General features: G+C 43.4%; 1 protein-coding gene across 2 annotated transcripts in view; it reads left to right on the top strand.

Moving 5' to 3' along the window:
• The window catches only part of GAS6 (growth arrest specific 6), a 68,923-nt gene that overhangs the window by 39,846 nt on the left and 1,739 nt on the right, over positions 1-27,338 (top strand). For both annotated transcript variants that reach the window (XM_066621755.1, XM_066621756.1), the window contains 8 exons: positions 2,008-2,133; positions 4,446-4,567; positions 6,769-6,887; positions 9,302-9,491; positions 12,296-12,460; positions 14,969-15,137; positions 16,837-17,009; positions 18,912-19,140. In XM_066621755.1, the coding sequence (XP_066477852.1) occupies positions 2,008-2,133; positions 4,446-4,567; positions 6,769-6,887; positions 9,302-9,491; positions 12,296-12,460; positions 14,969-15,137; positions 16,837-17,009; positions 18,912-19,140 (1,293 nt within the window). The remainder of the gene's footprint in view (positions 1-2,007; positions 2,134-4,445; positions 4,568-6,768; positions 6,888-9,301; positions 9,492-12,295; positions 12,461-14,968; positions 15,138-16,836; positions 17,010-18,911; positions 19,141-27,338) is intronic.

Here is a 27,338-nt window from a genome sequence, read left to right on the forward strand (position 1 = left end):
ATCTGCGGCATGGAGGGTGTTGTGACAGCAGAGTGTTTGATGACATGTTGCTACTGAGCCCATAGGATTGGGCCATTTGTCTGTTGTAAGAAAAATGGGAAAAAATAGAAACATTTTAAATACTAACTAGTCTATTGTGCATAAGCTTTCATGGACTGAAGTTCGCATCATTGATCTGACAACATGGGTTCTAAGCCATGAAGACTTATACCACAATAAATTTGTTAGTCTTTAAGGTGCAGAGGACATCTTGTTCCTTTGATGTTCCTTCATTCCCCAATGAGCACATATGCTATTACCATGTTAACACTAAATGTTACATTAACCTGTTGCTTATGCTTCTTGTTTTCTCACAACTGTGGTTCAAGATTTCAATATGAAAAGCCAGGAATGCATGCCTAGGCTTGCCTGCAATCATGCCACAAAGCTATCCAACCTCATAGCAAAGTGGTGATTCACAAAGGATTTGAGTGTTGGATTGTGCCAAAATGCTCCAGCTAACCAGCCCTCTCTGACACAGTGAAAAGCAGCAGTTGGCAAAGTAGTTGATGGTTTTTCTTAGTCTTGCTATATTAAATTACATTAGATCATACAATTGAGTGGGTTTGTGAATATTTTAATCTTTGGGTGGATCTACTAGGATTAATTACTCAAGAAATGTTCCGACAACCATGGGTCCATTTGCAACAACTTTAGGATTGGTTGACTTTTTTCCCCTATTAATGTTTGTTATACTTTCAGTAAGCACTAAGTACCACTTTGGTCTATGGATCAGAATAGTCAACTTGTGTACACTGAAAAACCATTAACAGGAAATACAGTATTCCTGAAGATACATCTTTAGGGATAGATTGCATGCATACATTGTGTTGCACATATACATGAACCTAAATCCATTGTAAAAAAAGCACAAGTACACAAATCACAATATGAGCTTGTGTCAAAAAATCAGAGGAAGAATTTGGTCTGTTTGGGCTCCATTGAGTATATCCAACAATTAACATTAAAGTAGACTTCAAAGATAAATCAGTTACAGGTTGAGTCTAGTTATTCCTGAGGGTTCCATTCCCAGAACTCAGGTGAATGGCAAAAATCACACTTTAAAAAACAAAGTCTGTTTGCTCCAGTGATTGCTTGATGTTAATATAGTCATTAAGAGGACAATCCAACAATCTGTCTCTCTCCAGGCCCTTAGAAAGGATTATCTTTCTTTCACTGTTCAAGGGAAAGGGAGGGGGTCTCTTGGAGAGAGAATGATTGATGGATTGTCAACTGGCTGCCCTCTCTCTAACTCTTGCAAAGGACTGTTTTCCTTTCATTTAAAGGGCCCTTCTCATCATGTTGAGATAAAAATCTCTACAACAGTAAGAATCTTTTTTTAATAGGAAAAATTGAAATTTAGAAAGGAATGGAGGATGGCTGGATCGTGGGGCCACAGCTGCCACCAGCGCCTCTTCTTTGGAAGCAGAATCCAGAAGTGACATCACAATGTTGTGCTGTTCCCTCCAACGACAGCCCTGCATGCATCCCCTCCTCCATATCCACACCCTGTGGTGCAAATATCGGATGCTTTATATTCTGTATGCATATGTAACTGTGGGGATGTGTGTGCATGAACCCAGCAAAGGGAGCACATGCAGAAGCATCCATTCCTTGATGGACTGAGGAACTTTAAAAAATATTTAGACTCTCCATCAAAACAACTTTTGGCATTTCCTTTTTGAGCCACAGATTCTCACCCTGTTACATTGCTATCACATTTCCTGTGATTTTTTTGTCCTCAGTGTTTCCTTTTTTAATAACTTTGCAGCATTTATCCAAAAGTGCTGTGTTCTCAGCCTTCTGTTTCTGGAAAGTCTGAAGTCATTTCCTCCTTCCATTATGTAGTTGTAACAATGGAAGGAGAATTGATTATGGACTGAAATGTGATTTGGGAGACAGGCACAGAAATGATGTTGACATTATGATTGTTGTCATTTACTGCTGTTGGTTTTTGTTCCTTTTCAGATATAGATGAATGTACAGAGTCACCAGGCATCTGTGGAGAAGCTCAGTGTAAAAATTCGTTAAGCTCTTATGAATGTATTTGTGATAATGGCTACTATTATGATGATGTGAAAAAGGTTTGCCAAGGTTAGTAGAGGAGATTGATTCCATAAAAATAAATCTAATATTTAATATATGCTATTGAAACTGCTTGAATTTTCTTTAAGGAAGAAGGGTTATAAATTTTTCAAAATAAAATAGAAATAAACATTGTTCTATTAAAGATTTATTTTCCCTTTTCAAATTAATGTTTAGCTTCTAGAGCAGGGATGTCGAAACTCGTTTCATACAGCGGGCCAAAGTTAGCACTGATGATGCCTTCTGAGGGCTGGAAGTGACATCATTAAACACAAAGTGATGTCTTCAAGCAGATGATGGCCAGAAATAAGCACAATCTTCTTACACTGCAACTCATTAACTGCAAATGACAGAAGAGAAAATGCACAAATTTTGTTCATATTTTCAGGATATGAGGGAACCCAATTATAATGGGGGAGGGGCGGATAAATTACTTCCAGGGAGCACATTTAGCCTGTGGACCTTATGTTTGACATTTCTGTACTAGAGAGTCAATAACAGTTTCAGAAGTAACATCTTCATGATTTTCAGTCACCTTTGGCTTCAATTAAACCTTCAGGAAATATTGTGACCTTTAAAAAAAATAAATGTTTTTATGACAAGTACCCAGAACTAGCAGGACTGATGTGATTCCTGTTAGCAGCCTGTCTGAATGGGAGGGATACTAATTCCTCTACCTCCCAGACTGCAGATTCACCTTCTTCTTTGGCCTGACTTTTGCATTTTGCAAGTGTAGAGACTTATTATCAGATTTCCAGACTGCAGAGTTTCTGGATCGGTTTGAGCAGGGCTTCGATTGTGATATCTCCTGCTAATTGGGCAAGAGGCACTTTTCAAGTGCTGCTTCTCTTATATTTAGCAGGAGGAGAGTAACTGTCCGGTTTCATCCCAGCACAAAACTAGAAGTGTCTTTAGAAGACTCCAGCAGGCCCTTCTGAAGCATGGGGAGGCCTCACACAACCTCCCCGCACTTGAGAAAGTATGCCAGATGCAACTAGAAGGCACACATCTGGAGGTCCTCTGATGGCCCTGAGCTGTGGATTTGATTATCCATGGGTTTCGATATCCATGGGGTGTATTATAATGCTGATAATAGTAGATGGAGGCCAGGAAACTGTTATAGGCTACACCTGAAAGGAAAGGAAGATCTTTCCTAAGGCATACAGAAAGGTCCACAAGTGTTCTAGATGTTTTGCTTTCCTTCATTTGTATGGAATAGAGCTTATTCATTGGTGGTCTCTTCACCAGCAAGTGATAACATCTTTATACAGTATAAAAAGCCTATCTCTAATAATGATGGATAATTCTAGTTCAAGTTTGATGCTGTTGCTTTAGTCTTTTTTTGAGTATTCTAGTTCAATTATTTTAATTGTTGTGTTTTACTTTTTTTTTCTTTTCTAGTTTTTAAGCCTCTAGAGCAGGGGTGTCAAACTCATTTCATCCTGGGGGCCACATTGGATTCAGGGCACCTGCTGAGGGTCGAACTCCAAATGTGGCACCCGGAAGTGACTGGAACACAGGAAGTGATGTCGCTTGTGACATCACTTCCTGTTTTTTAAAAAGCTGAGGCTTCCCCCTCGCTCTGCTACTTCACCCCACCCCCCATTCTACCACAAAGCATCCCCTGCCCACCAGCCAGCCAAGCCCCCCAGTCACCCCCAGCCCCCCATCCTACCACAAAGCATCCCCTGCCCGCCAACCAGCCAAGCCTCCCAGTCACCCCCAGCCCCCACCTGCCTGCCACTAGTCAGGGCCAGGGAAGCCACGCATGGCTGCTCCGGCTTCCAGGCCCCCTCTGGCCGGAGCCTGGGAGAGCCCTGGCCACGGCTGGTGGGAGGACCGAAGACTGGGGACGCTGCGCACGGCTGCTCCAGCCCTCGGAACTCTCTCTGGCTGCGGGCGAGCCCTGCTCTCGCCTGGAGGGAGGACCGAGGGCACCATGCACCACTGCTCTAGCCCTCAGTCGCCCCTTCCAGCCGCAGGCGAGGCCCGCTCGCAGCTGGAGGGAAGGCCGGAGACGCCACATGCGGCTGCTCCAGCCCTCGCAACTCTCTCCGGCCGCAGAGCTCTGCTTGCGGTTGGAGTGATCGGGGGTGGGGCAGCCCCAAACTCCCCCAAAGCCTGGGGGGCTGTCCAAAATGGCTCTGCGGGCTGAATCCGGCCCGCAGGCCTTATGTTTGACACCCCTGCTCTAGAGAGCTAGTAGAAGTTCTAGAATACTCATGAGCATCATTGGGACTTTCTTTTATATTGTGCTTTTATACATTAAAGTGAATATAAGAACCTGTGCCTCTACTTTCCCCCATGTTGGTGGTGTATAGATGTGAATGAATGCGAACAGAATTTCTGTGAGCAAACCTGTGTCAATTCACCAGGAAGTTACAGCTGCCACTGCAATGGAAGAGGAGGAGTTAAGCTTTCCAGCAACATGAACACCTGTGAGGTAATATTCTTCAGTTCCTATTCCAGTAAGTAGAAGTACAGGAACACAGTCCCAAAACTTTGAAACAACCATATGCAAGAAAAATTGATGAAAAGGTTCACCCTTACTGAGTCTGTAGTGGATTTCCTTCCCCTGACTGGCCCCAAAAAGGTCTACTCCAGGTGGGCAGTAAAAATATTTCTGCCCTGTTTGGCTTTTTTTTCTGTGGTGTTCATTAATTTTATTGACTCTTTTGTGATTATGTTTCTTTTGTTGTTGACTAACTGTTGCTTCAATTGCATTAATTTCTGTTGTGATTGATGTACATCAGTGTTTCTCAACCAGTGGTATAGGTACCACCAGTGGTACTTGAAGTGGTGTCTAGTGGTACTTGCGGGACCTTCAAGCACGTGCTGCCCAGCAGTAAGACTAGGAATGTGATACAACAAATAGCAGTAGGAGGCTCGGTGGACAGAACTCCAAAGCATACTTTTCCACCCTGGAAAAAGCCCTCCCATCCACCCTGAGCCTCTTCCTGATGTTTGTCGTGTCACATCTGGCCTCCCAACCCAGAAGTAATGCGCTTCAATGTCAGTAAGTGTAAAGTCATGCACATTGGGGCAAAAAATCAAAACTTTAGATATAGGCTGATGGGTTCTGAGCTGTCTGTGACAGATCAGGAGAGAGATCTTGGGGTGGTGGTGGACAGGTCGATGAAAGTGTCGACCCAATGTGCGGCGGCAGTGAAGAAGGCCAATTCTATGCTTGGGATCATTAGGAAGGGTATTGAGAACAAAACGGCTAGTATTATAATGCCGTTGTACAAATCTATGGTAAGGCCACACCTGGAGTATTGTGTCCAGTTCTGGTCGCTGCATCTCAAAAAAGACATAGTGGAAATGGAAAAGGTGCAAAAGAGAGCGACTAAGATGATTACGGGGCTGGGGCACCTTCCTTATGAGGAAAGGCTACGGCGTTTGGGCCTCTTCAGCCTAGAAAAGAGATGCTTGAGGGGGGACACGATTGAGACATACAAAATTATGCAGGGGATGGACAGAGTGGATAGGGAGATGCCCTTTACACTCTCACATAATACCAGAACCAGGGGACATCCACTAAAATTGAGTGTTGGGCGGGTTAGGACAGACAAAAGAAAATATTTCTTTACTCAGCGTGTGGTCGGTCTGTGGAACTCCTTGCCACAGGATGTGGTGCTGGCGTCTAGCCTAGACGCCTTTAAAAGGGGATTGGACGATTTTCTGGAGGAAAAATCCATTATGGGGTACAAGCCATGATGTGTATGCGCAACCTCCTGATTTTAGAAATGGGTTAAGTCAGAATGCCAGATGTAGGGGAGGGCACCAGGATGAGGTCTCTTGTTATCTGGTGTGCTCCCTGGGGCATTTGGTGGGCCGCTGTGAGATACAGGAAGCTGGACTAGATGGGCCTATGGCCTGATCCAGTGGGGCTGTTCTTATGTTTTTAAGTAACTGGCAATGCTTCACATGGTCCACCTATACTTTGCATAGGTGGACCATGTGAAGCAGAGAACAAATGTCGAGAAACACTGAGTACATATTTGAATTATTTTGTAAGTCACTTTGATGATCCCATCGGTAGGAGTGAAAGAAGGCATAGAAATTGTTTAAATATGGTCAAATGTTAGAATAACTGCAAAAAAATTACATGTAGAAAAGTCGGGACGAGTGCTTACATAGGATTGAACATTCCAGGATCCTATCGCAAAGCACTTTTTGGTGCTTCCTCCAAAAAGAAGAAGTAAATCTGTTAACATCATAATAGCCTTGATCTTATTTAGCTGTACCTAGATAAGTAATGCTCATGGCTGCTTCAGACAGTTCCTGAAGTGCAGTAGTCAATTAAAATGTTCTGTGAGGCATCACCAACCGGAGAGGTGAATGTTGGAAACTGCCTTTTGCTTGTATCTAGAAATGCCAGAATTTGAATCTGGATCTTCTGCATGGAAAGCATGTGCTCTACTACTGAGCAGTGCCCCCCTCCCCCCGATGGCTGTCTGCAATGTTCAGACAAGTTGTAAGCTGAGGATTATATTGCCAGCTCTCTCAATGCAGTTGCAGTGCAGCACCATGAATTCTTCATTGCTTAAAAATAAAAGAAAACATAGAAAATTATTTTTGCTACTTGTCCTGTTATCTCATACGAGAGGGGTTTTAACTGCATGCTTGGCTTTTTCCCTGTAGGATATTTTGCCTTGTGTATCTTTTGCTGCTGTGAAAAGTGTTAAATCTCTTTACCTTGGAAGAATGTTTAGTGGAACACCAGTGATCAGACTGCGTTTTAAAAGGAAACAACCTACAAGGTGAGAGTTCGATCAGACTTGGAAAAAGAAGTTGTCTTAGGTTAACTTCATGATAAAATGAGTTAATGTTAATTAAAATGTGAGATGTACATTGAGGACTGAATTCTAGAAGATCTTGTGGATGGAAAGAAATGTACGTAGAAATAGGAGTGTGTTGTTTGTTGGAGGGTGAGCTCTGCCCAACGTCACTGTAATGCCAACACACATTTACCTGGCACTGGAGCGAACACTGATGGAAACATGGAGGAGGAATGTGCAGGTTGTGTTCCTCTGTTCTGGGATTTTTGTTTTTAACACCTGGTGCAATTATCTGATTAAAAGTTTGTCCGGAACCTTGTTTTGCTTTGCCTTCTTTTTTTGTCTAACCCTGCACAGAAGGGTTAACATATCAGGGCCTCCTGGCACCTGATGCAGTGTGTCAAATGCTGCTTCCCTTTAGTTGATAATATGCCAGCCTCTACAATGTCCACTCCCTAAATTGGAAGAGAAAGTATTGAGCTAGGGTGTGTTGAGCTAGAGCAGTGCTCTCCAAACTGCAGTCCGCATTGTTGCAGCATAATGAGTCCATCCAGGCACGGAGCGCTGGTGGCAAAGCCTTGCTGTTAATTATTAACAGTATTTATATACTGCTTTTCAACCGAAGTTCACAAAGCGGTTTACAGAGAAAAATCAAATAACTAAATGGCTCCCTGTCCCAAAAGGGCTCACAATCTAAAAAGATGCAAAAGAATACCAGCAGACAGCCACCAGAACAGACACTGCTGGGGTGAGATGGGCCAGTTACTCTCCCCTTGCTAAAAAAAAGGAGCACCCACTTGAAAAAGTGCATCTTACCCAATTAGCAGGGGTTAAAAAGTGCCTCTTACCCACAGCAGGGTTCTGCTGTGCAGCCAGCAGTTTTCATGCCCAGTATCTGCAGAACTTTGGGCTGAGCAACTGTTTCCTCTGCCTGTCACCCCAGAAGCTCTGCACCCTGTTTTCCTGGGGGAAGTGGCTGTCAGGTGTGATGTTCTGCAGACATTGGGTGCGAAAACTGCTGGCTGTGTGACGGAACAGTAAGGCTTCACCGTTAGTCCGCAGTGCCCAGACTCATTATTCTGGTGTGCCTGAAGTGACCCATAGACTGGAGTTTGGAGACCCCTGAGCTAGAGCATCAGAGTTGCTTTCCTCCCAGCTTGCTCTTCCATTCCATCCTCTTTTCCTTTTCCATTCTAGGAACTTGAAGGATAAAGAGAAGGGAAGGAAAGAGGTTGGGTGGAGTTAAGCACTTCACCACCACTCTGTGCCTGAGGTGATCACTTCAGTTGGCCTCATGACTTCATAAAATTATAAAGGAAGACTTTACACAAGTGTTTCTCAACCAGTAGTATGAATACTACCAGTGGTAGTTGAGGTGGTGTCTGGTGGTACTCCCTGAACACCTGTCGCTCAGCAGCGAGACCAGAAATGCGGTGGCTTGGCTCAGCTCGCAGGCAGAGCTTCAAAGCATGCTTTTCCATGCTCAGTAAAGCAGTCCACGCATGAGCCTCTTACTGGTGTTTGTCACTTTGCATCTGGCCTCCCAACCCGGAAGTAACTGACATGAAGTCATCACCAGTTACCTCTGGTGGTACTTCAAACAGGTGGACCATGTGAAGTGGTACAGCAGAGAGCAAACCTTGAGAAACGCTACTTTACACCCTTCGAAATGTACTTGAAGCCACAAAAGATTATTTCATTTCAAAACAGGGTAACAAAAAGGTTCATGAACAATAGAAATTACACTTGTTAAGAACATTAGTAATGGCAAGTAACAGCACAATTCTAAGTATAGTTCCTCAGAGCATAAGTCTGCATTCCTAACCTCACTTTCCTGGGAGTAAGTTCCATTGAACACAATAGGACTTACTTCTGAGTAGACCTGGTTAGGATTGTGCCCTAAGTCTCTCTGAATTCAATGATACTTGGTTTGTAGTATGCCTGCTTCGGAGTGATGCATAAGGTGGCGCTCCTTGATTGTAAATATGACATAGAATCCAGTGGCATCTTTCAGAAGACTAATGTGTTAAAAACTATGAGATTATTGCCTCTAAAATGCCAAAGTGGCTGCCAGTTCATTGAGGCTGGTGCACAAGCTTCCAGCATTTGGGAGGAATTCCATTACTTCTAGCAAACTTTGGAGGCTGTCTGTCCTTAAGACTAATTTTCTTGGGAAGCACCTCCAAATGAGTGCAAGATTATTTATACTCTTTGGAGGACTTGAACTTTACGCACAGGTGTGCAGCACACACACGGTTTTGATTGTGTAATCCTATGTCCTTGCTTAATTGAATAGTTTTCTGAATTGATACCAGGTATATGGAAAGCACTCTGTATATTTTTCTTCCTGAAACACTGCATAATTCTGATTTATTTCTTGGCACCCATGTGGTCAGACTTGTGGCTGAGTTCGACTTTAGAACCTTTGATCCTGAAGGTATCCTTTTCTTTGCTGGAGGCCATCGAGACAGTACATGGATAGTCTTAGCTTTGCGCAATGGACGCTTAGAGCTGCAGCTGAAGTACAATGGAATCGGCCGTGTGACCAGCAGTGGGCCTCTTCTCAACCATGGAATGTGGCAGACAGTGAGTATAGCACAAGCTACAGTTCTCATATCTAGAACTATAAAGTTCCCTGCCCCCAACAATTTCCTTAGAGCTTTTTGTATTCCTCAGAAGAAGCTGGCTGGCATTAACGATAAAGGCATAAATCCACTTTATCTTTCTGTAATGTTATGTTAATTGCTAATCTCCAGTAGCAGTGGAGGGGTGTTACTTAGGATTGGGCTCATAATTGCTTACACTTACAGACTGAAGTCTATGCTTTTTAATGAAATGAAGTCATCTTGAATATTTTTGTGTGGAAAAGATAGAGATATTGAGACAGCTTCCAATTTGGTAAGGAATCCTCAACATATCCTTAAGAGTGCTTTTACTAATATTTCCAACCATATACAATCATGTCTGCTTCACAGCCTAGTCCTAACCAGCTCTTCATGAAGCAATATAGCATTGCCAGTGTAGCTGCAACTGTATCCCACAGGGGAGCTTTGGCCTCTGAAGGTCTCCTTGGGGTAGGGGAACATTTTGTTCCTTTGCCCTAGGACAGGGGTCTCTGAACTTTTAGGCCCGAGAGCCACATCAAATATCTGACATGGTGTCAAGGGCCAGAAAAATAAATTAATTTTAAATATAAAATTTGAATAAATGCTTTAGAAAACCTCAGAAAGCCAAGGCCTTCAGACAGTCCAAAAATGTCACTTCTGGTTTTTCAGGAAAACCATTAAGTGATGTTTTTAGGCATTCTGAGGGGAGGCACATGGCATCCCTGGCCCTCGGAACACCCTCCAGATTCAGCAGGAGTGCAGCTCTGGTCACATTCAGTTGACAGGGCCAGAGGCTTGCCACAGGCCAGATAGAGGCTTGTCATGGGCCACATCTTGCCCCTGGGCCAGGGTTTGGAGACCCCTGCCTTAGGTTAATCCCCAGCAACTGGAATGGGTTAACTCAGACCTGCTCCACTTGATAGCTGCACAAGTTCAAATGGAGGTATAGAGACAGATCATGCCTGAAAAGGGGATTAGGATTTGGAAGGTGCTGATTTCACTGAACTCGCCCTCTTCCCATGCCCAATCTGCTCTCCTCCCTGTCCCTTCTGTGTTCCACCCATCCCCTGCCCCATTTCCTCTCCTGACTCCTGAGCCAGATTACCTGCTCTGGTGGACATCCTCTGTCTGCAATTGTGCTGGCTGCTTGTGGCAGTGGCCAGGCCATGTGTACTGGCACTGTCACATTTACAATAGCCATAAAGGGGTTAATGGTGCTGGAACGCTCATGCCAGTGGCGTAAAGGCCCCTTAGGATTGGGCCATCTGTTTCTACATTCAAACAAATAATGTTTCTGTATTCAGTAGAGCTTCCTGTAGCACAGTGTTTCTCAAGCTGTGAGTCAATTCCAGGTGTGTCCCCATTCATTTCAATATTTTATTTTTAATATATTAGATTTTATGCTACCATGATATGTGACTGCATTTGGGGAAATGTTACAGACCTGTACTTTTAACAAGCTACTATGTACGTTCATTTAACAATGGTAGTAAATGGGACTTACCCCTGGGTAAGTGTGGGTAGGATTGCAGCCTAGATTTTCCTGCTTGATGTTGTCACTTCCGGTTATGACATCACTTCTGGTGGGTCTTGACAGATTCTCATTCTAAAAAGTGGGTCCCGGTGCGAAATGTGTAAGAACCACTGCTGTAGCATATTGTAGAATTTCAGGAAATCTGAGGATAAAATAAGTTTCATGCCGTCGTTAGATATATGTGATTAACAAAAAATCCTTAAGAAAATGATTAAGATTTACTTTCAAAGGAATTCCTAGAGCATATACCGTATTGGCTGGTGCACAAAATGATGTTGGCTACATTTATTTGTTTGTAAATAGTTAATTCAGTAGTAGAAAATATCTAAGCATGCTGCTAACGTGCCCAGGCTTGTCAATTGCAGCATTCAAACCAGAATTCCTAGGTTACATAATGGATTTATTTACCACAAAAAAAAAAATCCTCATTGTGAAGTAATGTCAACTTTAAAAATAACTGTGGCATTTATGAAAATCAGTTGCAGATTTTTCATCTTTTGATTGGAAAAGTGGTGAGTTTATATGAAGACTCTGTGGTCATATGCTGAATAGAATCCAAACCTATAATACTTTTCCATTTAACAGAGTGAATGTGCGCTGTAAATGCAATTATTTTGTAATTTGACATAATTACAAGAGTTTTTCAGATTGACTAGGCAGTAGTTTTAATCTTGCTTAATCTTCTGTTTTCTAACAGAAATTGTTCTTTAAAAGTTCTTCTTGAAATTGTTGTTCTGGGTTTAATTATGCAGAGTACCACAGACTGTGGAAATAGATAATGCAAATGAATATACAGGTATATCAATTATCCATACAACATAGTGGACACGGTAGACCTATTTGTTGCCCTACAATTCCTCCTTGTTGTTCCTATATAAATAGAAAAGGCACAGGAAACCTGATCATGATTAGGTTAGTTACTTGTATGGATCTTAAATTTCTGAATTGCTTACTGTGACAACTTATCAAAGTGAAGTTGGAACAGATAATATCTCTTGTGGATTTCAGTGTACTATGCAGATACTAAACTAAGGGCGCAATCCTAACCCCTTATGTCAGTGCTTTCCAGCACTGGCATAGCAGTACCAATGGGACATGTGCTGCATCTTGCAGTTGGTTGTCACTCACAGAGGTCTCCTCAAAGTAAGGGAATGCTTGTTCCCATACCTCAGAGCTGCATTGCCCTTATGTCAGTGCTGGAAAGATGCCTAATTCTTGCATCTGAACCAATTTGCAATTTTTCTCTTTAGATATCTGTTGAAGAACTGGGGAGAAACTTGGTTATAAAGGTCAATAAGGACGCAGTTATGAAGATAGCTGTCTCAGGGGATCTGTTTACTTTGAACAGAGGACTGTATCAACTAAACCTAACAGTGGGAGGTGTTCCTTTCAAGACCAAGGATCTTGTTCAGCCTGTAAGTACATTTGGTAGCCGTATGCAAATTGTAACTTAGTGCAGAGTTTGTCAGCTGGTGACCTACAAGTTAAATCAGATGCTATCACTTGCCCTGCCTCTGGCATTGCATCCCAAGGGGGAAGATTGATGACACATGGGTAAGGGTGTGACATGTCCATGCACCATAGAGTCCTTGATAGAATACACGCATGATCTTGTGGTACTTTCATATGATGTTCCCATTATTTATCTTTACAGACAGACCTGACCCTGAAACCTCTCTGGCCTCTGCTGCTGCTTTTCCTTAAACCCAGTGATGTTGTTACCAAACCGAACTGTCCCTAGTGCTGTGGCCAGTAATTCCCTTTGGGGTAGAATGTGACTCCTGCCTCTTTCCCCCTCTGTCCTTCTAGGACCTCTCTTGCCAGTATTCCCTGGCTTCCCCTCTTGCCCAAGCTCTGACCCTTCCCAGTAGCCCTGGGATGCAGTGATGTAGCTAAGGGGGGACAGGTGGAGTCAGTTGCCCCGGGTGCCATGCCTGGCAGTCAGGGGGATACCTTTCTAAGACCCGGAGAGGCCGTGCACAGAAGTGCCTTTCTAAGGCCTTTGGGAGGGGTCTTAAAAAATTTGTGCCTCCAGGTGCCTGATGGCATAGCTATACCTGCTGGAGTATCCCACTTTCTTTCCCGTAGACCGTCTCAATGCCCTTCTCCCCTTCATCTCTCTTCTCTTGCTCATGTCTGTCATCTCTCTGTCCCTTTTCCCATTGGACATTCTCCAGTGTCCCCCTTTATCCCTTTCTCACAACCCCAGTCCCTTTCCCATCCCAACCAGGCTTGGCCTCATCTTCAGTTTTTCCCTCTCCCCCAGTCCTCATGGGATTTTTCCCATGATTGCCGCCTTCTTCTGGGATTCCGTCCTCCTTCACTTATTTCCACCTCCCACGTCTTCTTTCTTCCTGCTTTCATCCTCTCTCGCCTCAGCGTCCTGTCCTCCTTATGTTCTCCCCTTTCCTTCACTTGCTCCCCCACTCCCTGTCTCCCTGTTCCCCACTCCCTCCTCCCCATTTCTTCCTAATCCCCAGTTTAAATCTTTCCTGCTCAGCCTCGCCCAGCCTCCCCAGCAAGTCCCAGTTTTTTGTCTCCTATGAGGCTTGATACGCTGACTCTGAGAAGCAATGTCTGAGTCCTGTGCCCAGACTTGTGGGATGCAGTTGCTCCAGACACTTTCACTTCACTAGAGAAGCCATGGAAGCTACAGATCCCAAGGCAGTTTTTGGTTCTGGCACCCACAATAAATTTTAGTCTAGGTATGTGCCCACAATTTCACTCATATGGAAAACAGCAGTGTTGATGTTGGTTTTTCCTGTTAGATTTGTATGTAGTGCCCCCGGCTGTTTCTGGGCTAAGGTACTCATAACTGTTAATCCTTTACTGCTAGTTGATGTCATTTTTGTTATGGAGCCAGACTACTTGTGAGGGAGTCTGTTTGTGTTGCACACTTTCCATCTCTGGACTATTGTCAGAAGAATTGAGGTCCCCAAGACTAAAGATGTGAGTTACTCCTGAACTGCACTATAGTGGCTCTAAATCTGATTGTATAGACAATAATAATTTTAAGGACCAAACTACAAGTGCTGTTAAACCTATTGTTGATTAACTGGTCTAACTAAGAAGTGGGCCGGAAGCAGTTCCTTGTAGATTAAAAAGTCAGCCACAGAAGACCCACTCCAGACTGGTATTGTGGTGCATGATTGTGTGTGCTTAGCATTCCTCCCCCCTGCACAGAAAATTGCTCAGTAAGTATTTGCAGCAAATAACCACAATTGAGAACCACCTTGAGGCAAGAGGGGGTTCAACAAAAAAAATGGTAGAGAAGGAAAATGTTTTTTAAAAACCTTAGTATGTGCCAGTCCTGAGCCCCACTGAGTTCTTTCGCTCCTTATTTTTTAATATAAAATGCTTGCTTCTGGTCATTTCTTAGTTAAACTCGTCTGTCAATGATGGGTTTAATGTCCTGTGTAATGAGGCTGTGATGGGGATGGGGGAGGGCAGAACAGGGTGTTGATGGGGCAGGGGAAGGGCAAATTGTGTCTGGGAAGGGTCGGGTTTGGCAACAGTGGTGGCCACAGAGTCCTGACCCCTTTCCTGGGCCTGATCCTGCAGCACTTGTCCATGCAGACCTGTGCCACCTATTTAGCTAGCAGAGGTCCAAGTAGACCCCCCTCCCCCATGATGCATAGGCTTGCCCCCAGATAAGGGAAAAATTCTTCCCTTAGTCAGAGGAGATCTCCTGGGCTGCTCCCCCACTGCAGGATGCAGCTGTAGTCATTTTGGCACCACTGCATTGGTGGGTGTGGTGGTGTTGAACAGTAGGATTGGGCTCTTAGTAACATGGCACAGCCGAAGCATGTTCTGAGGTGTATGATAGCATTGTTCATTGGTGGTAGACTGAATCTTTCCACTCATAACTCCCATCCCAAATTCAGCAGTAATTTAAGTTTAGACTATTTTCTTTATTTCACTAGCTTAACCCTCGACTAGATGGCTGTATGAGGGCCTGGAATTGGCTGAATGGTGAGGATATGACTATCCAAGAGACAGTGAGATTGAATGATAAGATGCAGTGCTTCTCAGTTGCAGGAAGAGGCTCCTTCTATCCTGGCAATGGTTTTGCTCTGTTTAACCTCAGTTATGGTAAGTGCTTGCTTTTATTATGTCATATGCCATATTATTTTAACTCAGTAAAACAAACTCCCAGAAAGCAACTTTAAAAGCACTCTATTATACAGTTTCTAGACTTTTCCTTTCTCGTTTTTTTTTCTTCTGCTTAAAAATCAGTGTCTCGTGTGTGCCATGGGATGGAGTTGAGTTAGAGGTTTATGTAATGAAAAATCCAATATTGTCCAGGTCAAACTCTACATAATGGGAGCAGCTCTAATTTAGTTTTGCTGCTTGTGGTTGAACAGTGTATCTCTCTCTCAAATATCCTTTTTTCTACCACAGTATCTCATTTGGAACTTTTCTTATTCAAGGCATTGCCTATTTTCATCTTTTACTTTGGGAGAAATTCAGTATGACTTGAAATGTAATGTTGAGGGTCAGTTTCTCTCCCAGAGCCTCTGGCAATGATGATCTGATTCAAAGTCAGTGTGGTCACCTCCTAAGTGACATTCATTCCAGTCTAGTCTAAAAATACTGCATAGTCTGACCACGATAGAGATCTTTTGTGGCTTATTAAACTTCCACTAATTCCAGCCAAAATTGAAATCTACATTTACTTTCTGAACAAAATCGCGTTGTTTGAACATTACTTTCAGTGTAGTATTTTATTGAACACAAGGAAGAAGTAATATCTAGAGTCATTGTGACAGTGCAGGCAAAGAGGAGGTCAAAGACTGACCTTCTAAGGAACTTAAAAAAAGCTCAACATCCTCCTCAACTTTTTCTTCAACCCTGTATGTTTTTGGATTACAGCAATACCTTGACTTTTGTTCACTTTTGTCGCCTTGTTCTTTTGGCCGTTTTCAGTGGTAACCACATTTCAGCTTTTTTCCACGTGCTTTCCTCTTTCATCCAACTTTCCATGACATCTGTCGATGTTCTGCACACCATGTGCACTGTTTTTCATTCTGTCTCTGAGCAGAAGTTGTTCCGTATGACTTGGGGTGGAACAGGGTTGTAGAAACTGGGCAGATCGGGCCTGTGGAGAGGTGTGCCGTATCACAACCCCTTTTCTGGATCTGATCCACCTGCATGGATCAATGTGGACTTGTGCCAGCGATAGGTCCAATTTGACCCGTTGCAGCTGCTTGGGGCTTACATAGGGGCAAGAGGACAAATGTCCCTTTACCCTGATGAAACTTCCAGCAGTCAACCCCCGCCCCATAGGATACAACAGTAGCGTGTCGGCACTGTTGCATCACCACACAAGAATTTAGATAGGATTGGGCTGTGAATTACTCTGTTGTGAAAGTTGTCTGTTTCCTTGGGGAAGAGCTGAAATCAGATTGCTCAATCACTTCCTACAGTTCAAGGCTAGTATCAAAGTGGGATTGCAACAGCCCTAAGGATGAGTCAGGTTGATACCCCGAAGGAATTGAAGTGAAACTATTGATTAAATAGCTTAGTCTTGGTTTCAGACAATCTAAGTGGCCATAATTCTTTCTTCAACATGGAAGAAGTGGAGCTATGAAAATGGCATATAGCAACATGCTTATTTTTTTATTGCTGGCTTAAATGATCTGTAGCTGTTTTGTATATGCTGCTATCTGTTCTTGTTTCAAATGAAGAAATCTTATCTGCTATGCCTATCTGCCTATCCTTTCTTCAAATGAAGAAACCTTATGCCTATCTGCCTCATTGTATATGCCTATTTTCCTCTCCCTCTCTGTAGCCCAACCACTTGACAGCAATGAAACCAGAAAGCAGTGGGAAGTAAAAGTAAACATTCTGATTCGACCAGCTACAGATACTGGGGTGCTCTTTGCCCTAGTTAGCAGTGATTCAACAGTCCCTTTGTCAGTGGCTCTGATTGACTATCATTCTACGAAGAAACTTAAACAACAGGTTTGTACATAAATATGTATTGACATCTTAGTATGTGTTTGGTATATTGTATGTTGTAAGGCCAGGATAAGAATGGATTTTGCAAACAAAAGGCATAACACAACCATCGTAAAACAATTTTAAGGTCCATTACTTTCAATGAGCTTTGTAACCCTCTTCTTGAACTTAGTGGGACATACATGTGCTTCTTTTTGCAACCCTAGGCACAGAATTTGGGTTCCTGGACTTTATTTTTGAAAAGCAGGTTTCTAGCCCTTATGTCTGTGAAGTTATGCCTAGTAGATATGCATAAATTACAGTATGCATGTTTGAACTGTATCCAATGTATCCAATTGTCTGAACACAGAATTTGAATTTAATAGTGGTAAAGAATATTCACAATCCTGCCTGTTATGGTGGGTGGGAGTAGTTAAAGAAGACCATTACCTGTGTGGAAGTGCGAAACATAGTTGCAGTTAGTTCTTGCTGCTAGATCTAGGCATGTCAAGCCTTGCATTCTCTAACTTAGAATGGTAACGGTAACCTAGAACACTGCAAGAGAGTTTCAGTGGGTCTTGTGCTCTACATACCCATAAGAACACACACACACGCACACAAATGCGTGACTTTGCCCTTATTGGCCAAAGTCTTATTGGCCAAAGGAGGGCTCAGCTGGGAAAGGGAAGGTATTGTTCTTCCTCCCACATGCCTGGCCTGTTACTTCAGGAATGCTTGCCTAGTGAGGCAGTCCCTGCATGAAAGGCAACAGAGTAAGACTTGTATTGCATAGAGGCTGTTCCTTTATGCACTGTATGGAAGGTGTACTTCTCCTGTGCATGTGTCTCCAAGAGGGCGACAGGCTGTAGTGCACCAAAAGCCCCACATAGAAAAATGTGATGTCAGAGTAACTTCCAGAGAGGTAGCTCTGTATATTCTGCCTCAGCAAAAGCAATGAAGAGTTCTGTGGCACTTTGTTAAAAACCTTTAAAGTGCTAAAGAACTCTTCATTGCTTTTGCTGAGGCAGAATATACAGAGCTACCTGTATTGTTACAAACTTATTGTGGCATAAATTTCCTGCACCAGAAACCAATCCAACTGATGCAGCCCAAAAAATTTGTTAGACTAACCTTGTACTTTTCATGAAGCAATGAATTTAAATCTATGCCCTTTGTTTCCTCTCTCTTAATACAGTGTAAAGGAGAAATGATTTTATTGAATTCAAGGGCTTTAAACTGTGATAGCAACTTTCAAACTTATACGTATTGCATGATATAAAAATAGATTTAGGGCCCAACATTCCAGTACTGATGCAGCCCCGAAGCAAGGGAACAAACATTCCCTTACCTTGAGGAGGCCTCTGTGACTGCGCTCCCACCGCAGGATACAGTTCACATCTATGGGCATAGCTGCATCAATGCTGGAAAGTTGGATAAGATTGGTCCCTTAGGGTCCAGTCTAAACTCCCCTAGTGCCTATGCTGCTGAGCCTATGCTGCTGCATTCTGTGGTGGTGGGGGAGGAGAGAAGTAATGGAGACCTCCTCAAGGTGAGGGGACTTTCATTCCCTTGCCTAGAGGTAAGCCTCTGCTTCCCCAGTATGTCAGCTGTTTTTGTAACTGTACATTAGGATTGGGTGTTAATTAGGGGCAGAGATGCATATCAATTGAATTGATCAGCGAAGTTGCACAAAAGCATAATACTGAAGTAAGCTGCTTCCACACCGGAGCCATTTAAAATCATTTTTCTGCTCTCAGCTGTAAGCAGAAAGAAAGCAGTGTTTCTGCATGGTACTTAATATAGTGGTATATGTAACATAACAGTTCTACAGTGGCCTAGTGGGAGGGGAAGGAATGATGTTTTTTGTTTTGCATGAATGTGTTAGGCTTCCATTTTCTGATCTTTTCCTTGCTCTTTGCCGTTCAGTTTGTTGTCTTGGCAGTGAAGAACACAGTAGTGTGCAGACTAGCAGTAAGCATTTGTGATGGGCAGGAACACTTGGTTGATATCTCGATCAGCAGAGGTCAGATATTGCTGACTGTGGATGGGACTGCGGGACAGAGTGAACTAAACAATGCACAGCTAGAAGAAAACCTGTCTGTCTTGGATGAGTACCTACAGTCATCAGTGAAGACCTACACGGGAGGATTTCCAGGTGACTATCACATTTTGCAATCCAGAATGCAGAGTCTTTTTTAAATAGTGGAACAGGCAGTCAATGAAACTTAGTGTTCCAGTTTTATGCTGTATGATAGACTGACTCAAGAAAGACCTTTACTCACAGTTGGGATTGTGGTTTAAATAAACCACATTAGGAGGTGAGAGGATGAAGGATAACTGAAATGGAGCAGGACAGGGTGGAACAGAACAGTTTCATCTGGAAAAAGAGGAAAACAGAGAAATCTGTCATGTGAGCACTGTGCTAAATTGCATCCCATATTTCATTCCAGGCTCAAATTGTTATAAGTGAAAGTTGTAGAGGTAAATAGCTCACATAGATGTACTGCAGAAAGATGTGCAATGACTAGAGGTGTTTGAAAATGGTGTTGTTTATCTTACTCAGAACTAAACTCATTGTGTTCAGTAAGACTTAATATTACAGCCTGTCTTACTCACCAGTAACAAACACCTATACCATTTAAACTTATGTTTATGAAAGGGAAAGATGCCCCTAGAAAAATTGTTCTACACAAAATTAATGTTATATAAATGTTCATTCAAAGGTTGGCAACTCCTTCCTAAGATTCTAGGGTTGGTAGACTGTGAATATCTGATTTGGCTGCTGCTAGTCACTTGCATAGCTAAGTCCTACCTAGTTCATGTTATTAGATCTTTTTTCTTCCAGCAAGGATTGAGGAATTTTGTAATGCTCTGCCACTCAGCCAAGGTGGTACAGAAGATGGAATTGTTTTGTGGTCTGGGTACTTGCAACTGAATTGCTTTGGGTTGGGCCCATTCTTCCTATGGCCATAATCAAGGAACTAGTAATGGCCACCAATGGAAAATGGCTATGAGTAGGGTTGCACTGTAGACACTGACTTGAAAGAGACCTGAATAAATCTGAATTAGGCAAATACTGGCATTGAACTCCTGACATAGTTCACAAAGCATATTCAAAAATCCTGATCTGCCAATTTCCCTGGCTGCTATTGTCATTTTGAATTCAAAGTGCAATGGCTGGCAAAAGCAGCAGTGGGTAATGAGCTTTCCTTCAGTCAGCAGTAAATTTTAGCTTCCATGCCCAGCCCTGTTCCTATAGACACAATCCAAAGAAGTGATATGTGTAGACAGTGCTGGATGTTGGCACCCTAGCAGTTTCTACTGCCCAAGAAACAAGATACTTGCCTCTTTAGTAACAAGGGCTGCTGTAGCACAGGCATCAAAGATTTCGGCCACAGGACTGATTTTGCATCACCAGGACCAGCACACGCATGTACGTATAACCATCACACTGAGGGCAATAGGGCATGAACATGAGCCTCTCCCACTGTGCATATATCATGCTTAATATAAACCAAAAACTGTGTATTGAAATGCCCCCATAAATAGGGGAACACTTACAGGATCCTTTGTTTTTTTTTAATGGTGGACAGTAGGTATATTTATAGGTTTTGGTGTATATTGTAGACATGGTGGCTTGTTCTGAGGCTCATGTTGCATATATACACTGTGTGCCTGGGCTGTGTGATACCTAGCCCCTAGCAAATGACTGTGTAAACCAAGGGTGTCATATTTCATACAGCTGGCTAAAGTTAGCATCCGTGGTGCCTGCTGAGGGCTAGGAGTGATGTCATTAAGCAGAAAGTGACATCATTAAGCAGGTGGTGACCAGAAATAAGTACATTGTTCTCACCTAGGACAATTATTCATTAGCTACAAATGACAGAAGAGAAAATATGCAAATCTTGACAATATTTTCAAGATATGAGAGGGCCCAATTATCATATGGGCCACCCTTTCAACAGTACCTGCTGCATTACTACTGAGCAGCATTCCCTCGCATTTTCCCCCTACCATGAGGAGCTGTGAACAACCTGAGCAGCCCATAATCTTAAAACAGGCAATGGCCAGTCTGTCTGAACTGTAATGACCATGCCACCCACATTCTCCGATCCTCTCTCAACCAGTGCTCACCCTCTAATGCTTCTTCCCTCAGTCACCACACCCTGGCCTAAGTTACTGACTTCCTTAAAAGTGTCACTTCTGTCAGTGATTTGCAGTCATGCATCACTTCTGTCAGACAGCAGCTCATTTATAACAAGGCCAATAAGCCTGGATAAGGAGCTTTCCTCAGGCTAAGGTCCATAGGCCTTATGTTTGACACCCCTGGTGTAAACTAAACAGTTTTGGCAAGTTGCAAAACTGCCTCAAAAATGAAGAATTTAAGACGATCAGCGTTAAAATGAGTGTACAGATCTTCCACCAGGGCCCTGATCCAGGAATTGTACTTGCATGTACCCTGAGAGAATTTAATCAACTGAATGCAGCTGATATTATTAACTATTAGACACAACTGTATTTCGGATAGAAGATTTCCTTTGTCCGACATATCTCTCTGGTTTCCCTTTAGGTTTTATATTTTGAGTAGACACTCATGAATCAAAACGTCTCTGTTTGCTGAGAAATTGTAGTGCACTCTGGATAAGTGGAATGGAAATAGCAGATGTCTCTCTTTGCATAAATATTTCCTGCCTCACCCCAAACAAAATATTATATAGTTCAGTTATTTTTCTTCAATTAGCTAAAGTTGAGCAAGCTCCTTCTGCCCATTGCTGTATGCTACCAAACCTAAATATTAACTTTAATCTTTGTTTCTGGGTTGGAGGGAGGACATAGATTGTGCTACAATAATGCTTTAGGGGACTGAGTGGGAATCCCCATTGCCAATAGGAATCCCCTCCATGAATGCAGAGCTGTGCCCATGGATGGCTATATGCATGTGGAGGGGTTTGATCATGCCATTGAGTCATTTTTGGTGTCATTTTTTCCCCATTTCCCATTGAGATCTTAGTACAGTGGTGCCTCACAAGATGAAATTAATTCGTTCCGCGAGTCGTTTCGTATTGCGAAATTTTCGTCTTGCGAAGCGCGATTTAAAACAAACCAAAACAAAAGAAAATGCAAAAAAAATCGTCTTGCGAAGCACGGCCATAGAAAATTCGTCTTGCGAGTCACCAAAAAAATCACAAAACGCTTTCGTCTTGCGAGTTTTTCGTTGCGTGAGGCATTCGTCTTGCGAGGCATCACTGTAGTGTATACCTCAGCAAAGAGTTTAAATAGATACTTTTGTATTAGACATCCACACAATGGCTGGTTTTAGACATAATACAAAACTATGATTTCTGCCAACTGGGGCAGATCCAGTATTTGTGTTTGTGGAGGGGCATGAGCAGTACCTTAACTTAGCCATTTTCAACAACTGTGCAGTGGCACACTGGTTTGCCATGAGTGGTCCACAGGTGTGCTACAGGAATTTGGGAGAAGGTCATTTATAATAGGGCCAGGGCTTCTCAGTCTGGGGTGTCACAACACCCCAGCCTGTGGGCCCTGGCTTCTGCCTCCTGCAGGGGCAGCCTGGAGGCAGGGAGGAGGCAGCAATGCGATCCCCAGGATCGCACCGCTCAGGGGGCTGCAGGGGCTTGGGTAAGTGCACCCAAGCCTCCTGCAGTCCCCTGGGGTGTGGGGAGCCCCATGTGACCTTCTGCAGGGCTCCCCGCAGCTGTGAAAGTGGAGCAGTCGCGCTCCACTTCCACTTTAGCAGTGGTGGGGTGTGATCGCTCTGCTTTACTTTCACAGCTGCAGGGAGCCCTGCAGAAGGTTACGCTGGGCTCCCCGCACCCCGGGGGGGCTGCAGGAGGCTTGGGCAAGTGCAGCCAAGCCCCTGCAGCCCCCTGAGCGGTGCGATCCTGGGGCTTGTGCCGCTGCCTTTCCCCACCCCCGCTGTCTCTCCCCACCCCTGCAAGCAGTTACAGTGGCTCAAACTCTCCATGAGAGTTTGAAAACCACTGAGTAGGGCCTATGGGGGATGTGAGCCCCCCACTGGCAGCATGGTGTGCCTTGTCAATTACCAAAAACCTGATGGTGTGCCTTGGCAATTTTCATGCCTTGTCAGTGTACCATAAGATGAAAAAGTTTGAAAATCACTGCCTTAACTGAAATGACTTGTAATTAAAACATGAAAAAATATTAATCATGATTTAAACTAAATTTGGAATTGGAACTTACATAAAATAAAATCCCATGTAATAATATAATCCCAAACAGTAATAATACCTAACAATTCATATAATAAACAAATACACAATCAGACTCTCTTCTCTTGGTTAAATACGTCGAGGGTGACCAGATGTCATAACCACTAAAGAAAAGGCACCCTAAAATGTAGGACATCCAAGAAAATGTAGGACATGACAAAATAAAAGCTAAAAACACTCGTATATTGATTTCATATGGTTATTTTAAACACTATTTTACTTATTAAATTTAAAACTATATTACATGTAACTTATTAATTACCAGAAGACTATGCACTGCCTGCAGTGGCCTGCTGACAGGGAAAAGGAGGGCATTTAAATTCTTTTCCAGGAAAAGAGGCTATAAAAGAGAACATGTCCTGGAAAAAGATGAAGTCTAATCACCCTGAATCTATGCAATGAGCAGTGCCTTCTCTTTAGGCTCTTTTTGTTAACCTATGAGTGAGAAAGCTAATCGCTCCTTTCAGCCCACTATTGCTGCTGTGATCAGTCACTGCCCTCTAAATTGCATTCCCCCCCCCCTTTTTTAAGGAATCTAAAATTCCAGGACACAACATAAGGCTATACTGCAAGCCTGTCAGATGCCTCTTTCCCTCTCCAGTATGGGTAAAACAACACTGAACTATTTTGTACTTGCACCCAAGATGAATAGAATCCAGAACAAGTCTTCAATGGCTGATCTAAATGTCTGGGAGGGGGGTAGCATATGGGAAACTACGCTTCTTGAGTTTATTAGGGCCCAGATGACCTAGGACTTCACAGTACCTTTGTTGACACATCTTGTGGTGATAAAATGCTAACCAATCCAGATGTCTTAGAGCCACATCAATCCTCTTATCATCCATTGGTCCTCTGGGTAGAGGCCCCTTCAGGTCAGACTGAAGGTGGATGTTTCATTTATCCATCCTGACCAATAACTTTAATAGACAGAACCTTCATGAGTTTTACCTAATGCAGAGGTTCCCAAACTATGGGTTGGGACCTCCTGGTGGGTCATGGCTTGATTTTGTATGGAACACTAAAGGGTGATGATAACTAATTGTCTCAAGCTATTCAAAAATCTGATACTGTAGCTGCTAATTATCCTGCAAAGAACTCAGCTCCTGCAGTTTGCAAGATAACTACTACTATTTCTTTCTAGATCTTTTTTTTTCTTCAAAGACTGTTAAAGCTAGGTGGGTCCTGATAGAGTGTTGTTTAAAAATGTGGGTTGCAGTGCCAAAAGTTTAATCTCCTTTTAAATCCACCACTCCTCATCACATCCCATGGAAGTGACTTTGCAAATGCATTACAGGTATCTCCTTGTATCCCACCTGGAACTTTTTGTGTACATGTTGTGTGATCTAATCTGGGGAGCACTAGACCCTCAAAGTACCATGTAGAATAGGTCACTTGCCTTTGTGCACAACTCATGAGTGTGAATGACGCAGTGCAGCTTCCTAAATATTATTGAGAGATAATGGATGTTTCTGTGGTACCAAAGTGTGAAGCTTGAAGGATTCTTGGAAAATCTCACATAATTTATGACTGAGAGTCCAAACCTATGCAGGTCTACTCAGATGTAAGTTCCCTTATAGTCAATGGGGCTTACTCCCAGGTCAGTGTGGAGAGGATGGCAGACTTGGAGCCGAAGCCTTTGCAGGTTTACTCAGAAGTAAGTCCCTTCATACTCAGTGGGACTTACTCTCAGGAAAGTGTGGAGAGGATTGTAGCCTTTTCAGTTGCAGTTTCACAGAACAGATGCCAGGGCAGTAGGCTGCCTCTCCACCCACATCACCTTCTTACAGCTCCCAGAGACTTTCTTCCTCAGTGGCCCCTTGTTCCGCAGCCCACCCACACCTCCAGCCAGCAGTCATAGTGCCTGACTTGGAGGCAAGGACAGCAGGCATGCCTGGTTGCCTCGCCTCTGCTCCTTGGAGCTGAGCTCCCAGTGACCTTCCTCCTAACTCAGCAGCCTCCTTACCCATCTGCAGAGACAAATACATGGAGGGGAGGGGAAAGTGCAGGGGGTCTCCACTGAGTGACCCAGCCACGCCATCTCCCTCCACCAGACACAAACGTGCTGGGAAGGAGGGGTGAGGAAGGAGGAATGGGGTGGGGCGAGCTACCTGGCCAGGGAACGAGTCCAGGCGCCATCCTTGTGGTGTGACGCTTGTCCCCTGGAGAAGCAAACTTCAGCTGGCAAGCAACAATTTGGGGGGATCCATCCTTGGTGCCAAGCATAGTTTAAGAACTCACATCATGGTTTGAATGTCTGGCCATACAGCAGGCAGTTATGTTTTAGAGCTGCTTGTCTGTTTTTCTTTCCCATCTGTTCAGAACTGAGCTTTATAAATTCATTCCCATTTCCATGACCTGGTAGACTTTAGAGACAGAGCAGTGCCCTTAATTGGTTTATATAGTCTGTGAATTCAGGTATAACACAAAAAAGTCCAGTTGGCACAAACTTTGGTTTGCAAACCAACATCAAACCATTATTTCTGAATCTGGTTTGTTGACAGACTTGGGTTCAAACATTATATGAATCCCTGTTGTGGCTGAACAAACCATGATTTTGCATTATAGCTGAAGCCAGGCAATAGCATTCATCAGAACACTTCAGTAAAACTTACAGAGCAATCCATGCCTGAATTTAACCTGGTGCAGGCCACCTGTGCTGGTTGCAGAGTGTCACTAAGGTGCCATAAAGCATGTTAGTGCCACCTCGTAGTCAAGGAGGCCAGCGCAGAGGCCTGCGCTGAGTTTTGGAGGCCAAATCCAGACCCTGCACCAATGAGTTTATGCTGGCCTGGTCAGGTTGGTGCAAGGGATAGGAGAGGGTAGCAGAAGGGTAGGAGGCAGGGAGGGGTCATTTTAGGGCAGGTGGATAGCAGACCAGGAAGCAAATCGGGCCCCCAAGGGGGGGGGCCTTACACAGGCTGCTCGGATTTGCACCAGCAATTTCCAAGCAGCCCCATAAGGGTGGCTGGGGCATTACTCAGGGTAAGGGGAAAAATAGTTGACCTCCAGCCAGCACCTACCTTGCACCAAATATAGTGCAGACCACTTGGCTTGCTGTTCCAGCACAAGTTAGGATTGTGCCCTTAATTTACTATAATACAAATCTTTTGGTTGCAGAGAGGAAAGTACAGTTTTGTTCATTTGCCTAACCTACCATTGGGCCCTTAAGCTTTTAAAATAGTTTGTCAAAGCAATAATTAAAAGGTGAAAAGTATAACTACACTGAGTCCAAGTAATGCTTATTTGGAGGAAAAGGCAAGATATACATCATATAAATAAATAGATTTAAATGGAGAAATGTTTCCAGTTTTTTTTTTTTGCTGCGGGCTTTCTTGCAAACAATGCAATATGGATTCCTTAAGGCTACACCTTTTTATTATTGCTTCCTCACCGGTAACATTCCGTTTGGGCCATTTGTAGTTGTGATAGGTATTGCTTGCCTTCAGTGCAGAGTTCACAGGGTGCTTATTCCATTTCACTTTATGACCTTCCATCCAGTGTTGACAAGGTTTGAACCAGTCCATCTACCTGCGTCTTTACCAGCAGCTTGGTCTGTAGGAATTAGCATATACTGTTTATCTCCATAATGCAACAAGTTTCCACTGTAATGCTTGAAGATCAAACTGCTGTTTAAAGACTCCAGGCCACTTCATGGAACTGGAACTGTTCAGAAACTGGTCATGGTGTGTACTTGCCTATGTGAGTGAGCGCATGAGTCTCTGTAGTTTACATTGCAGGTGGATTATAAATTAATAGTAGCAATTATGTTACTATAAGCTGATTTCTTCATGTATTGGCTTATACTAAAATCCTGTCTCTCTCTTCCTGCTTCAGTGTTTACATGGATACTGGTAGGCATCTAATAAAAGATTTTTACCACTTCCAACAAAGTTTTAATCAAAGGTGTATGACCTAAATATTATGTAAAGCCTCATTAGTACAGATTGGCTTCAGCATCTTTCATCAGAAATGTGCTGTTTGTTGAGTCCTGCTGATTGTCAGATATTTCTCCTATATTCCATGCCTGAGGGGCCAGCCTTGCATCTGTCAAACAACATAGGAATCATTTGCTAAACCATCGCCCACAATTCTGTACTCC

Source organism: Tiliqua scincoides, chromosome 3, assembly GCF_035046505.1.
Source record: "Tiliqua scincoides isolate rTilSci1 chromosome 3, rTilSci1.hap2, whole genome shotgun sequence".
Lineage (NCBI taxonomy): Eukaryota > Metazoa > Chordata > Lepidosauria > Squamata > Scincidae > Tiliqua > Tiliqua scincoides.